The sequence below is a fragment of the Ochotona princeps genome, chromosome 11, assembly GCF_030435755.1.
Source record: "Ochotona princeps isolate mOchPri1 chromosome 11, mOchPri1.hap1, whole genome shotgun sequence".
In the NCBI taxonomy this organism is placed as follows: Eukaryota; Metazoa; Chordata; class Mammalia; order Lagomorpha; family Ochotonidae; genus Ochotona; species Ochotona princeps.
Window position 1 is genome coordinate 43,175,329 of NC_080842.1, and position 15,554 is coordinate 43,190,882.

At 46.9% G+C, this 15,554-nt stretch overlaps 1 protein-coding gene across 5 annotated transcripts in view; it reads right to left on the reverse strand.

Annotated features, from left to right (window-relative positions):
- DCUN1D4 (defective in cullin neddylation 1 domain containing 4) overlaps positions 1–15,554 on the reverse strand; it is a 77,854-nt gene that overhangs the window by 56,667 nt on the left and 5,633 nt on the right. Inside the window, exon 1 of one of the 5 annotated variants that reach the window (XM_012931367.2) lies at positions 9,757–9,887. The exons of 2 other annotated variants lie outside the window; for them this stretch is intronic. Coding sequence is in view for 1 of the 3 variants with exons in the window: in XM_004579109.3 (XP_004579166.1) it covers positions 9,028–9,052 (25 nt within the window). In the remaining 2 variants the exon portion in view is untranslated. Of the gene's footprint in view, positions 1–8,586; positions 8,720–9,027; positions 9,354–9,756; positions 9,888–15,554 lie in introns of those variants that run through there. 2 more of the 5 variants (XM_004579109.3, XM_012931368.3) reach the window with 2 other exon arrangements.

Here is a 15,554-nt window from a genome sequence, read left to right on the forward strand (position 1 = left end):
TAGCACATCAAAAAAGTTACCCAACTCAAGACAATTCCATATGGTAAAGTACTACTAGATTTATAATTTACATAGCAATGATAGCTTTTTGAGGTTTAGGTTTTGATTTTTTTTTCCCTTGGTTGTTTTATGGGGGAGGTTGCTTTGGTTTTCATTGGGTTTTTGGGGTTTGTTTGATTTGGTTTAGTTTGTAAGGGAATCACAACAGCCATCACCATCTAAATTTTTTTTCCTCCAGGACTGATTTATTTCAAAGGAGGAAACAAAGGGGGCAGGGAGGAGAATGACAGAAGGAAAGACACGCAGAAAGAGAAAGCAAGACTGAGGTATCTTCCATCCACTGGTTCAATCCCCAAATGCTGTAATAGCTGAAACTAGAAAAGGTTCAAATCAGAAGCCAGTAAATGCATCTGGGTCTCCTACATGAACAGAAGGAACCCAAGCACTTGGGTCATCATCTGCTGCCTGCCGGCTGCATTTGTAGGAAGCTAGATGTGGACTGCCTGGCACTGCTAGTTTTCTTTGGATTTAGAGAAGTGGGGATAGGAGGAATAGAAAAAAAATGCATTGCAATGTTAACTTTATAATATCTCATGAACAGCAAAATGACAAATTATCAACTAACATGGATGCAGCCTAGAATAACTCGTATCTTTTTTAAAATTTATTTTTATTGGGAAGGCGAGTTACAGAGAGAAGGAGAGACAGAGATAAAGGTCTTCATCTGCTGGTTTACTCTTCAAATCGCTACAACAGCCAGAGCTGAGCTGATCCAAAGCAAGAAGCTAGGAGATGACTCCAACCTCCCACATGGGTGTAGGGTTCCAAGGACTTGAGCCATCCTCCACTTCCTTCCTAGGCCACAAGCATGGAGCTGGATGGGAAGTGGAGCAGCCAGGAACACATCAGTGACCATATGGAATACTGGTGCTTGCAAAGGGTGCTTGATTAGTCAACTGAGCCACCACACTGAACCCAGGACAAAAAAACATTGCACTGAGTTTAGGGAGGAAGTGCTGACTATAGGCGGCACAAGAAAACTTTACTTAGTAAAAAAAATGTCCTATATCTTAATCTGGTAGTCTTTAGACCAAAAAAAAAGACAGTAGTTACCAAAAGCTAGCAATCTCTGTACTTAATTTTTTACATAATTTTAATATGTAAATCATAGCTCAATAAAGCTGTCATTAGCACTATCAGACATAATTCTTAGCCAAAGAAAATATTCCACAAACAAACAAAACCCACATTTGTCACCTCCATAGCTAATACTCCCCAGTGAAATCTTAAGAAACACCCAAGCAGAGCCTCACTTGTCTCTAGCTGACTTCTTAGGGACAGTAAACTAGGGAAAAAGCCAGTCCTAAAACATACCAAATGTAGGGCTGACTGCCAGAACAGACTGCTCTTGTGACCTACAACTGAGGCCCTAGATCCCTTGGGTCACCTCTAAACAAAGTCCACAGGCCAGCCCCTCTGCGCCCCACGAGGGCCACAGCCCATACTGCTCTGGGTGCGGCATGGTCAGGAGTCTTAGTTGTGAGCATCAGAAAAGCCACTTCTGCCTAATTTACACAGGAAATTGATTTTTTAAGAGCTATTGAAAAGTTTGTGGAATCTCCAGGAAATCCAAAGAATCAAGCCCATTTAACTACAACAAAGCAAGGCCTAAAAGCATGTGTCAGACTGCACCGGCCATGTGGCTAGAACTGGCTTCCAGGAAGAGTGTAGCTGTCGCCCGGGCACCTTCCACACTTCCACACCTTACAGTGTCCATGGGCTCCTGGAGTCTTCCCTCCCCTCACTGGCCTCCCTCTTCACACTGACTCTGGGAAATATGCATCTGAGCCCCTCTGCCCACTGAGGCAGGAATTCTCCAATCAGAAGAAGCGCTAGGACCCATGAAGACACACAATACCCACTTCAGACACAACTGGATTACTCCTGCCTCTTCAACTCCTACTGACACAGACCAGCAAGCTATGAAAAGTTTTCAACATTACATTCACAAGGAAGAAACCCTCAATGATAGCACTTTAACCAACCAAAAAACAAGCCATCATACCTGGAGACAATGCTATCTGCAGCAGAGTTCGTTTCTTCAGCATATTATTTTCAAAATCTACATACAAGCCTATGTTCCTAGATTTAGAATAATTCTTCATTAGCGGTGTTTTCTAATTCAAAGAACAACAATTCAAATCTGAAGTAGCAGAGACACTTTATTAGAATACTAGATACCCTAGGAAAATAATTCTTAATCTGAAACTCCATGCAATGATTGTTAAACTACATCATTCCATTTAGAATGTTACACAAAACATATTTTTAAGTGCATGTTCTTCAAAGAGTATTTCTCAACAAGTATTTCTAACCTAAATTTCAGGATAAGAAATGTAAAGCTATCAACATCAATTCAAGCTGACCAACTATAAAAACTTATCAGCACCAATGTCAGATTTACTACAAATTTTACCTCCAAATTATCCATTTTACTTTCCTTTTCCAAATAAAGCAAGCCTTTAAGCAACCTCACTACATTGTTAGCTAAAGACATAAATTCTTACAGTCAGGATTAAATCATAAAAAAAAGAGGGGCAAAGTAGAAACCCTCCAGGCCCCTCCACACCAGAGCTGCAAGCCCTGCCTCACCTCACCTTCCCCTGCACTCAGGATAGGAGATCCGGAATGGGCACCACACTGCCACACACTCCTCTGCTGCCCACACAGCCCCATCCGTCTGCTCTTCCTCTGTCATAGAAATCCTTCAAAACTCGCATCTGCACGTATTTTAAAAAGAAAAGCCTTTAGAGTGCATATAGCTGACAAAAAAAGAAAAAGGTAATGAATAATAGTTTTCATTCCTTGAAGAAAATTTTAAGGACAATGAAAGAAGACTCAAAAGTATGTTGAATAGCAGCAGAAAGAATGATATTTTTCAGATAATTCACTGAACTATTGAACAGTTAACCATTTAAGTTGAAAATCCATACAGTTTTTTTCATAATATGGATTTTCCATGAGCTTTTTGCAGATCCTACATATGCATGGATCCAAACATTTATTTATTTATTTATTTATTTATTTATTTGAAAGGCAGAGTTGCATGGATCCATTTATTTATTTGTTTGAAAGACAGTCATAGATAGAAGCAGGGATCTTCCATCTACTGGTTCACTTCCCAAATGGCCACAATGGCTGGAGCTAACCCCATGTGAAGTCAGGAGCCAACAGAGTATTCTGTGTCTCCATATGAGTGCAGAGTACCAAGGACTTGAGCCATCTTCCACTGTTTTCCCAAGCCATAGCAAGGGGCTGTTGGGAAGTGGAGCAGCCGGGACTTGAACCAGCGACCATATGGTATGTCAATGTCACGGGCAGAAACTTAGCCTACTACATCACAATATCAGCCCCTTAAACATTCTTTATATCTGATAAATAAGCTTGCAATTCCATTTTCCATGATCATTTTTGAACACACTGCTAACTGAAATATCTAAGCAAGACATCAAACAAGACACTCAAGTGGACACTAAGACGTGCTCCCAGATCTCCAGGGGGGAAAATTAAACTGAGGAAGAGGAGAAGCAATATACACCCAGCCATGCTTATCTGGCCTGCAACTAAGTGACAGAGGCCTGCAGTGCAGGAGGGAGAGTGGAAAGGAGAGGAACGCACTCAGGCCCAGCTCAAGACAGCAGCACCGACAGTAGTTTGTTGGGAAGCACTAGCATTCCAAGGGCAAAGGAAGAGCTTCAAGCCCACCTGGCCCTGTGGAGTCCACACTTCAGTAAGCAACTAGAAGCATTCAAGGCTGTTGGGCAGAACAACTCTTAACACCAAACACCATTCAAACGCTAGCAGAGGAGGCCAAACCTGGCCAAGCATTCCGGGTCATTGCCACAAGAGAAGAAAGGCTGGGCCAGACCCCAGGAGAAATGGTAAACAGGCACAGGGGACAAAGGGCAAGCATGGAAAGCAAAGATGAAAAACCTCTGGGCCCGGTAGCGTGGCCTAGCGGCTAAAGTCCTCGCCTTGAAAGCACTGGGATCCCATATGGGCACCATTTCTAATCCCAGCAGCTCCACTTCCCATCCAGCTCCCTGCTTGTGGCCTGGGAAAGCAGTCGAGGACGTCCTAAAACCTTGGGACCCTACACCCATGTGGGAGACCTGGAGGAATTTCCTGGATCCTGGCTTCAGATCGGCATAGCATCAGCCGTTGCACTCACTTGGGGAGTGAATCATCGGACGGAAGATCTTCCTCTCTGTCTCTTCTCCTCTCTGTATATCTGACTTTCCAATAAAAATAAATGTCTTGGAAAAAAAAAAAGAAAAACGTCTAAGATTCCAATATGGCTATTAAAATTAACACAGTTTAATTCGTTTTTTTTTCTGTGTTGGCTTCTAAGTAGCTCACAAATACATAACCGATTTCCAACATATTGCAAGCATTTTAAGTATTTTTTTGCACCCTATAAGTCTATATATAATTTATTTTCCTTTTCTTGACAACATTTTATCTGCATTTAGTAAGCCATTCCTAATCCTTTTCCAGCAAGAGAGAAACAAGTTAACAGATTAAAAAAGCCTAAGAGCATGCCAGAGCAACTTGTCCTGGGCTGGAATGGGTGGGTTGCCAACCCCTCAGCATTCTCTCCGCCCTCCTTCCACCTCAGAAAAGCCCACAGCCTGCAACAGAAGCTGAAAATGCCAGAAAGTCACATCTTAAGCCACGCTTGTGGCAGAAGCATGAGATCATTCCTACCTAATGACACTGAGATCAAAGTTCCCAACGTGAGCTTCTGGAAGATTTCCCTGCGTCCTAAGAGGGAGTTCCAAGGTAATACACTCTGCCCCTCCCCATTTTCTTCCAGAGGCAAGATGTGTAGCACTGCATCAACCATACTACAGCTGTCAGGTTTAAACCTGAGAGGAGAAAGATCCAAAGATCTAACTCCATGATGTCATTAAGCCACCACCAGCCTTAGAACTGCCTGCCTTGGGATTTCTTGCTGCTGGGCAATAACCAACCTTACTTTGGGTGGGGCCCTCAGCCCAGCTGTCAAATCACCATCTGGGACACTCACACCCCACTCTGGAGTGTCTGGTTCAAGTCCCTGCTACTCCACTTCCGATCCAGCTTTCCGCTAACACGCATTCTGTGTTCTGGGAGGCAGCGCATGATGGCTCAAGTACTTGGGTCCCTACCACTCACATGGGAAAACTGGATCAAGGTCTAGGCTTCCAGTTTTGGCCAGGTCCCAGCCCTCACTGAGGGCAGCTGGGGAGTGAACCAGCAGATAAAATCTCTCTCTCCACCTTGCTCACCACATTTCACATGAAACTATTTTTCTTAAAATAAACCATTTTTAGTTGACTATCGTTATTTGCCAAAAGCATCCTAACTGATACACCATGTAGGTCGGTCACCATGAGGTCGGTCAGTTTCTGACAGGCTGATTTCTATTACTGCTGAGGTAGCAGGATTATTAGCTACCATTGAGATGAGAATAACACAAACATAGAGCAAAGAATAATGCAAGAAGCTGTAGAGAATTGCCAAGAGCAGCTAAAAATAAAAACAGACAAGGAAAGAAGATAAAAAGTTTACAGAAATGAGATCAAGTACCAGTAAGGATACTTCTTAGAGGTAGCAATAAAGAAAGAAGAAAATAGATATACACAAATGAAGTCTGGCAGTGTTACTACAGACAAGACTACCTAAAAAATTTTCTGCAATATTTGGGGTGAAGAACAAGAAACAGCTGTTTAAAGACACAGCTAAATTCAAAAGAAAATAAGGCATGTCCTCAAGAGTCAAGACACTGAAGAGTAACCTGAAATCCAACACAGGAGGTATGTGTGGGGAGCGCAGGGCTTTGGGGCGGCTGGCAGCAGGTGTGTTATGAGGGCACCTGTTCTCTGGGATGTAACAGAAAGGATTTGACCAGCCTAATATTTTCCTATAAAACACTGTCTTGACTATAACTACACCTCCTCAGTATTTGTCAACCTCATCATTTTACCCTCTGCAAGCGCAAACGCCACTGGTAAATGAGCACTTTTTTGAAAACTGTCCATATTACAAGTCAAGAAGAGTGTAGAGGTTTAAGACTGTAGAGGTTTAAGTTATTTCCCAAAAACACCACACACTGCCCAAGGTTTCAGACAATACAAAAAGAACCATCATGCAATCCAGTATGCAAGTTCAGTATTTCTGCAATTGTAGCAAAAGGTTTCCAGATCTAAGGACTGCCTGGTAACATTTTTATCATGATGGTCACTAGAACATTCTTCTGGAAACTTATGTTGCCAATCTTCTCCTTGTATCTTGTGTGTATATATATATATGTATATATATGTATATATGTGTATATATATGTGTATGTATGTATCTATATGTGTACATATATATATATCTACTGCTAAAGGGAGGGGTCGACATTGTGGCACTCGTTGGGACATCAACATCCCAGAGGTGCTAGTTCCTGTCCAGATCACTCTGCTCTGGATCCAGCTCCCTGTCTACGTGCCTGGGAGAGCAGCAGAGGATGATCTAAGTACTTATGCCCCTGCACCCACATGGGAGACTTGAATGGAGTTCCAGGCTCCTGGCTTCTCCACCCACTGCCACACTCGGGGAGTTAAGCAGCAGATGGAATTGGGATCACTGGCTAACTCTCTCAGTCCCTCCTTCCCTCCCTCTCTGCCTTTCAAATAAACACATCTTTAAAAATAAAATAAAAAGGTAAAGAACTAGCAAAAGATGTGATGTTTGAGAGTCTGTAGAATGAGGAAGATCTCTAATATTAGAGAGAGGGAATTATAGCTATAGTTAAAAACAAAGCACGCATAATAACTGTTAAGGTTCTCCCCTGCTGTATAGTTTGTCTCCCTCTCATTAGCTTTCCAAGCGTTTCTGCAAACTGAAGACATCACAATCTCTTTGGCTCACCTTCCCATTTTCATTCTATGCCATCATTTCTACCCCAAGTCCCAAGCAACAGCCTCTCCACCACTCAGTTTAGGAAAATCTTCTTTTAAAATAATGACAACTCTTCTCTTTGAGCAATCCAAACAGTTCAAGGCCTAGTTTATATCATCCTCCTGAGGGTCACAGTCATCTTTACTGCGCTCCCATACTATGCAAGACTGAACCTTTTGAACTAGTGCTTACACACACCAAAAGCCACAATAAACACACCATCCTAAAACTGCCTCAGGCTGTGTTGTTTTTCCATGTGTTCCACGATTAAGTATGTTCAGTGGCTTCGAGAATTAGAACTTATTCGACCAAGTAAGGCCACCAAACACAGTGGAAAATAATTAACTAGTAGATTAAAAAAAAAAACCTCAAGTGTGAAACAACTGGGCTTTGCTTATTTGCTTAGGCTGTCCTTCTCCCGCCCATACAGGCAAGAGGTCCAGGGATCCGCTCCAGTCCCTGAGGACTGGACCGGAGCTCGGGTCAGCTGGGGAAAAAAGCGAGTTGGCAGAGCTGGGAGGCTACGAAGGGCGCGCTGCATTGTGGGGCTCGTTTCCACAGTTACCCACGTGCACTCAACCCAACCGCGGCCCGGCGCGTCCGGGACTACAAATCCCAAAATTCCGCGCGACTGCCTTTCCCCTTCACACCCGGCGACTGGAACCAGACCCTAAGGAAACCCCTAAAGCGCCCTACCCGCATACCAGGGAGAGGTCGCGCCCCCGCGGCGCGGCGCTAGGCCTCCGGGCACGCTCTCCCTGCTGGCGAGCGGGTCCTAAGCCACCAGCCTCCCCACCTGACAGCCAGAAATTAGACAACTGCGTCACAGACTGCCAAATGCAGGGATCGCGAGGGACCCCGACACCTCCCCTGCGCAATCCCCCAGCCCAAACCCAGACTCTCAAGGGCCTGAGCCCTCCGGCTCCCGCCGCGGGAAAACCCGCAGCCTGCGCCTCTGCCCCACCTCCCAATCCCGCAGCCGGAGCCCGCGCCAGCGCTAACCTCGCTTCCCGCCGCCGGAGCCAGCCTCGGGACACCTCCCCCGTCCCCTCCACCTCGGCCCCGCCTCCCCTCCCCGCACGCCCAAGGTCTGGGCTTTCCCACCCCCATACCCCCTCCAGGGACCCTGCCTCGACTGCGCGGGGCAAGCGCCTCCCCCAAACACAGTCCCCGCAACCAGCACCCGCCGCCCCCCAGCCCGGGGCCGGACCCAATCTGGACGTGACAGTCCGGCCCCTACTCCAGCCCCTCCCCACCTCTTCTTCCTCCCCAACTAGCTCTTCACCCCCACCTCATCGCCTGGACCCCTGCCCCCATCCTGCCACCCCAAAGCCTCCCCCCAGGAGCCCACCGTCCCAACACCTGCCCTAGCCGACGACCACCACACCTCGTCCCTTCCCACCACTCCGTTACCCCGCCAACCCTTCCAGGGCCCCTCCCGCCCGCCGGACTCCCCAACTCTTCCATCACACCCCCCAAGCCCTCCCGTTACATCAGCCCTCGCCCCCTGCCCCGCGCGGGCGGCCCCATTGTTCCCCCACCCCCGCCAGCCAGCCCGGCTTCCCATTGTCCCCGCCCCCGCGCTCCCCTCGCACTCACCCGCCCGGCTCCCGGAGCCGCCCGCACCGCACAGCCTGGGAAACCCTCAGCCCTGCGCCCCGGCGCTCGCTCGCTCCCGCCCCCTCCCCGCCGGTGCCACCCCCGGGCCTGCCCGCCAGCGCCCGCCGCCGCCTCCACCTCCATTCACTCCGGACACTCCGGGCCGGGCCCTTCATCTCACGGCCCGCCCCCCTTCCCCCCACACTGAAATGGAGCCAGTCCCCACCCCCCTCACCTCCGCCCTCCCCGGCAGGCCGGCCCCTTCCCCCCCACGCCCGCCTCCGCCCCGCGCCGCCCGCAGCGTCAGCGCCCGCCCCGGCCCCCGAGGGGAAGGGCTGGCTCCCCAGGCAGGGGCTCCCGGACGCTTTTTGGGACAGGAGGCGTGGGGCGGGGACTGCGGGACTCGAGTGGAAAGTGATCGTCGGCTCTCCCCAAACTCACTGACAGCTGCGGCATCCGAGTGCATTTTCGGGCAGCTCACACCCGGTGTGCCTCCCAGGCTCCCGCGCTCGCCTCGCGGTTCCCCCCACACCGGCTCGCCGCACCTCGGCTGGGGAGCTGAGGACCCGCCGCCAGGCACTCGGGGCCCGCCCCCTCGTCTGCTCCATTGGCTGAGCCTCAGCCGAGAGACCGCCTCTCTGCGGCTCTCATTGGACAGCAGGAGTGCCGATAGCTCCTGTCTGAAGCTGCCGGAGAGGCCCCGCCCCAGGGCTCTAAAGCCATTGGTCGCGAGGCCTCGTCTCCGTAACGCCCCTAGCGGAAGCCACGCTCAGGAGTCGCAGGTTGGACCTGCTAGCTGTCAGTCATCCCCGGGGGTCCGAAAGCGCGTGTAGGGGCGAGGCTGGGGAACTGGTCCACCTTGACCCTGAAGCCCCGCCCCACGGCGGGCGGGATTGGTGGAGCTGGAACCCGCTGAGAAAAGACGGGTCGGCGTCTGAAACAAAGCATGCCAAGTGTTCCCCGGAGAACTGCGGGGCGGACGCGCGCTTGGGGTGTCTCCTGTTGCACGAAGTAGGCAGGGCAGCCCCCCTGCGCAGCGCCCGGCACGCCGCCTCGGGCTCTCCCACCACGGGTGCCGCGACGCCGCAGAGCGGCTTGGCTCTGAGGGGCAATGCAGGCTGTTCCGAACTCAGCCCCGACTTCTCGCGGCCAGCTTGTTGTTTCTCCTACCGCAGGAAACCGTGTCAGGAATCAGTCGCGTCTTCGTTCCCAGCAGACCTTCTGGTGGGGAAGGGAATCCTGCCTCTCGGGAGACGATCCGTCCTCTCCACACTTCGGAAAACGGGCTTCCTTTCCGGAGTCCACACCACTCCGTCCCGCCGCGTGTGCCAGCCGAGCTCGTTACAAAGACTTCGAAGGTTCCACAGGCATTGTGTGCCCTCCACGTCCGTGGGCCCCGAGCAGGCGGCACCTCAGGGAGCCCAGGGCCGCGCTTTGCGCCGGGAGTGGCTCGGCCGCAGGTCACCAGCCCATTCAGGACAAGCGACATCCAAGAACACCCCAGTCAGGGACTTGGACACGGCGTGCAGAAAGCGAAACTGCCCGTGCCCTGGGCAGGCGGGGGACTGTTAGTTGAGGAGAATTCCGATCCTGGAGTTCTTCCAAGAATTCACACCATGTTGATAAATTCCGCCCCCTCCCTTTTTTTTTCTTCCCATGTTTGTGACCAACTCATCACACCAAGTTACTGATAGCGGGTTAACATTAACAAAGGCTCGAGTCCAGTAAGGACGCCCACTACTTCCCGCCTCAGAATGAACAGCATCCCCGGTCTGCATGGAACGAAATCATCAGGCGTTTTTGGTTTTGTACATTTCTACAACCAAGACTTTCAAGGTTCCAGTTTCTGAAATGTAAGTTTCTTATCAGAACATAAATATCATGAGGAATCAAGATATTCCAACAAGGGCCACGGGTACCTACCTGTTCTGTGTCCCCACAGTACTCCTACTGCCATAGTCTCTCCTAATCCCCAACTTGTCTTGAGTAAACTGCATCTTTAGTGTTGTTTTTCTTAACTTCTGTCCTGTTTTTGGCGTTCAGACATTTATGAATGAACGGCTTCATCTGGTCACAGAATGGTGATCCTTGTGGAGACCAGAATAGCCCATCCCCTGGGGATGGCCTCTCCCACGACCTCAGCTGGCGCCCACACAGAGCGGGTTATAGGTACCGCTGGACTATGGGCAAGTGCTTGGTGGGCAGGTTTAATTGTAAGAAAAACCACACTATGAGCTGTTTTCGGCCTGATCAAAGGGAATATTAATGACATGCAGATTTGTAGTTTTCTAATCTTTGTGTGTGTGTAACATTTCTATAGTTTTCTGGGGGGTTTTTGTTTAGTTTTGTTTTACTGCTTATCGGTGATACTTCAAGGGCTTGAGACAGATGTTATTTTGCGCAAAAAACTTGCAATTCATTTGTTTCAGCTAGCCTTTTACTGTATTGATTGATTTGCAATAAACTTTGTAATCACGTATATGTGCTGGAGCTGTGTGACCCATTTGCTCCCCAGCTGTCAGCACGCTCTTGGCATATTCATGGTATCCATAAAAATGTCCAGTATATTCAACCGTTGTCATTTCTCACCTTTGCTGTAAACTGGGACAGTATGATTATTTTCAGGTAAAAAAAAAAAAACAAAACAAAACATAGCCCTAGCAATTCACCCAGATCTTTGCAGTGGGCCAGCCACAGCCTAAGGATTGAGAGACACTTAGCTCATTCTTAGTCTCCTGAACCTCACCAACCCATGTGTTTTATGAATAATAAAACAGGTATAATAAAATGACAACATAATGGTCTGCAAATATTACCTAGTCATCTTAATAATCCACAAGATGTTAAACCTTTGAGGTCAGGAAGCTTGTTCTGTTTGCCTTTTTATTTCCCTAGCACCTAGAAGAGCACTTGGAAGGAGGCACTGCTTAATTGTTCCTTACAGCAACCTGAATGTTGATTGATGGAAATTTAGGATCTGGAAGGAATTTTGCATACTATTGATTGCACTTTCCTCAACTTGAGGTTCACGGGAGTGAAATCTAATTCAGATCACTCAGCTAGCCAATAACAAAGCAATACTTGTACTCAGGTTTCCCAACTGTCCAGCCAGGTGCTTTCCTTACACACTGTACAAATTCCAAAGATGGACAGATACACTCTTTCCCATTTAGAAGTTAGTATGTCAACCTGATACAAATCCTCTTTCTTCCCCCAGATGCCTACAACAGCCAGGGTTGGGCTAGATGAAAGCTAAGGCCCCAGAACTCAATCCAGGTCTCCCATGTGGATGGCAGAGACCCATGTGACTGTGCTATCCCTGCTGCCGCTCCGGGTGCACATTAACAGGAAGCTGGAACCAGAAGCCAAGTCACGAGTGCTTTAACCAAATTAAATCAAGTGACCTCAAGTTAATACCTAATTTAATAGTTTTTCTTATCAAATATACAATGTTAATTTTAACCAGATATAATTTTATTTTTTTTAAAGATTTATTTATTTTTGTTGTAAAGTCAGATATACAGAGAGGAGGAGAGACAGTGAGAAAGATCTTCCATCCGGTAATTCACTCCCCAATGACCGCAACAGCCGATACTATGCCAATCTGAAGCCAGGATCCTGGAACTTCTTCCAGGTCTCCCACACGGGTGCAGGGTCCCAAGGCTTTGGGCTGTCCTAGACTGCTTTCCCAGGTCACAAGCAGGGAGCTGGATGGGAAGTAGAGCTGCCGGGATTAGAACCGGTGCCCATATGGGATCCCAGTGTGTTCAAGTCGAGGACTTTAGCTGCTAGGCCACGCCGCTAGGCCCTAGATATAATTTTAAGTGCCATAAGTCTGTATCATAATTTACTATGGGAAAATCTAGTGAGAGAAAAAAACAGCAGAGTTCTTCAGGAAAATTTTAAGCTTCTCTCCAGATATCACAAACTCCCACTATGACATGTTGGGTTGGACGGGACAGAATGGAGAATATCATCCTCAAGACTGAAATACAGTTAGGCTTTCTCAGACAAATAGATCAATATGGTTCTGTATGATTTGAAGAGAGCAAGAAAGAACATATGACAGGGGGTAATTAATTCACCCTTAGATTACAGTGAGAGAATATATGGAGCTTCTGTACCTTTCTAGTTATAAAACATCAAGCCAAGTGAGTTTCCAGGACATGGAAATGAAAAACAAAACAACAAAGTAAATGTATCCATAGAGAACAGGCAAAGTTTTCTCTTCAAACTCAGTGAGAGTTTCCTTTTCCAAGTCATGACTGTTTTTTTTTAATGCTTCCTATGCGATAGACACTAATTGTGCTATAGTTATAACTGTTTTACCAACCCTCATAACAGTCCAATGGGGTATTAATATTATCCTCAGCTGAGATTTAGACAGCATCAATAACCAGCTAGTAAATATAACTGACCCAAATGTCCAGTGTGTAATACTCCCCCACCACACTTCAGCTCCTTGTCCTTCCCATCAAGTACAAGAAATACAAGAGTATCTCACAAACTTAGTGCGGAGGTCGAATTAAGGAGAAGAAACAATGGAAATCCATATCCATTCAAGTTTTTTCATAATATACATTTTCCATTAACTCTTTGAAGACCCCTTCATACCGCAGGAATATAAGGATACTTAGTATGGATATGAATGTACTTTTTAAAAGTACATAAAAAATAGTGAGAGGCTGGCATTTTGGCACCACAGGTTTAGCCATCGCCTATGATGCTGACATCCCATATGAGCACCAGTTTAAGTTCCAACTGCTCCACTTCTGATCCAACTCCCTGCTAAAATGCTTGGGAAAGTATTAAAAGATGGTCCAAGTACTTGGGCACCTGCCACCCAAGTGGGAAATGGAGTTCTTGGCCCGGCCCAGCCCCGGATCTTATGGCATCTTAAAGAGGGAACAAGACCTGGCACAGTAGCCTAATGGCTAAAGTCCTCATCTTGAACGCACCGGGATCCCATATGGGTGCCGGTTCTAATCTGGCAGCCCTGCTCCCCATCCAGCTCCCTGCTTGTGGGCTTTGGAAAAGCAGTCAAGGACAGCCCAAAGCCTTGCGACACTGCACCCACATGGGAGACCCGGAAGAAGTTCCTGGGGCTCCTGGCTTCGGGTTGGCGCAGCTGCAGCCGTTGCGGTCACTTGGGGAGTGGATCATCGGACTGAAGGTCTTCCTCTGTGTCTCTCCTCTCTGTATATCTGACTTTGCAATAAAAATAAGTAAATCTTAAAAAAAAAAAAGAGGGAACAAGCAAATGGGAGTGCATGCTCTTTCTTTGACTTTCAAATAAAATTAGAAATCAAAAAAATAAAAGTAAAAATAAATATTGAAGCCACAACTCCTTCCAGGGTTGATTCTTTAGCCTCCCAAACAGCCTTTATAAAAAATTATTATGAAAAGCTTGAGTCAGAAAAATTTCTTCCATATCTGAATGAGATTATGTGTCCAGTGTACTAATGAGGATCTGCTAAATCTAACTCATTCTCTACCAAACTTTTTAATTTATTTATTGAATTAATTTTTTAAAAGATGTATTCATTTTTATTGGAAAGTCAGATTTACAGAGAAGAGAGATAGAAAGATCTTCCACCGCTGATTTACTCCCCAAGTGGCCGCAATGGCTGGAGCTGAGCCATTGCCAGGATCCCGGAGCTTTTTCTGGGTCTTCCGTGCAGGTGTAGGGTGCCAAGGATATGGGAAATCCTCGACTGCATTCTCAGGCCACAAAGCAGGGAGTTGGATGGGAAGTGGAGCAGCTGGGACTTGAACCAGTGTCCATATTGGATCCCAACACATGCAAGGTGAGCATTTAGCCTTTAGCCTACCACAGGACCTTTTTTTTTTTTTTTTTTTTTGAAAGGGAGAAAGAGACAGCGAGCTTCCATTTACTGGTTCACTCCCCAAATGCCCGCAAGGGCCAGATCTAGGCTGTGCCAAAGCCAGGCGCTGAGATCATTCCAGATCACTCACATGCCTGAAAGAACACAATTACTTGCACCAAAAAGGTTGTCTTCCAGGGCATGTGCCGGCAGGAAGTTGGAATCAGAAGCCAGAGAGGGGTGTCCAACCCACCCACCCTAATCCAGGATGGAAGCATCTAATTATTGGGCCAAATGCCTAGCTTCAGTTTTCTGCTTGGCTATATCCCCGAGAAGGGGTTTGGGTCCTGGCTGTTAACCTTTCAGCCAGCGTTACTGGGGCTCAATTTCATCTCTTACGCTTATAATAGCACAGAACATCACCATAGCATATGTTGCTTTTCAGAAAACAGTTTTGCAAATAATTACTTGCCAGATGTTAATAGGATAGTAAAAATCTTTATTTTTCAATGCTTGTATACAGTCAGGCCCCAATTAGTGGAGAGAACACAATAGTAGGTCTTTCCCTCATTGAGCCTATGAGGACATTCTCTCAGAACGGGCGCACTTATCAGCTGTCTTCCTTTAGTATATATTTTCTTGCATCAGCTTCTAGAGGTCCGAAAATTGAACCTTAAAAACAAGCAATTGACTACCTTCCCATCATTACAGGTGATACAGTTTATAGGTCCTTGAAGTAGGGAATTACAATACAATTTCAAGAGATTATCTTTTTTTTAATAGCCTCCATTAGGAATATAATGTATTACCCAAAATTTAAAAAACAAAATAAAAAAAAAACTTACACAATTGGCAGCAGGAACTTTCTGGATCCAACTCTTCATTGGACATTTTGGCTCTGGGAGCATTTTTGCTGTTTTGTTTTGTTTTGTTTTGTTTTTTTCAAAAGCAGAGCATTATTTTTCTGGAACCAGATGGCATAGATTAAAATCTGGTGATTCTACCACTAAAGAAGAAATGACTTCATAGCTCTGCGCCCTGGTTTCCGCATAGCCTCATGAGGGCTATGTGAGCATTAAATGAATAAATACAAGTAGCACTCTTAACAATACCAGGCACACAGAGATACTCAGCTAATACCCA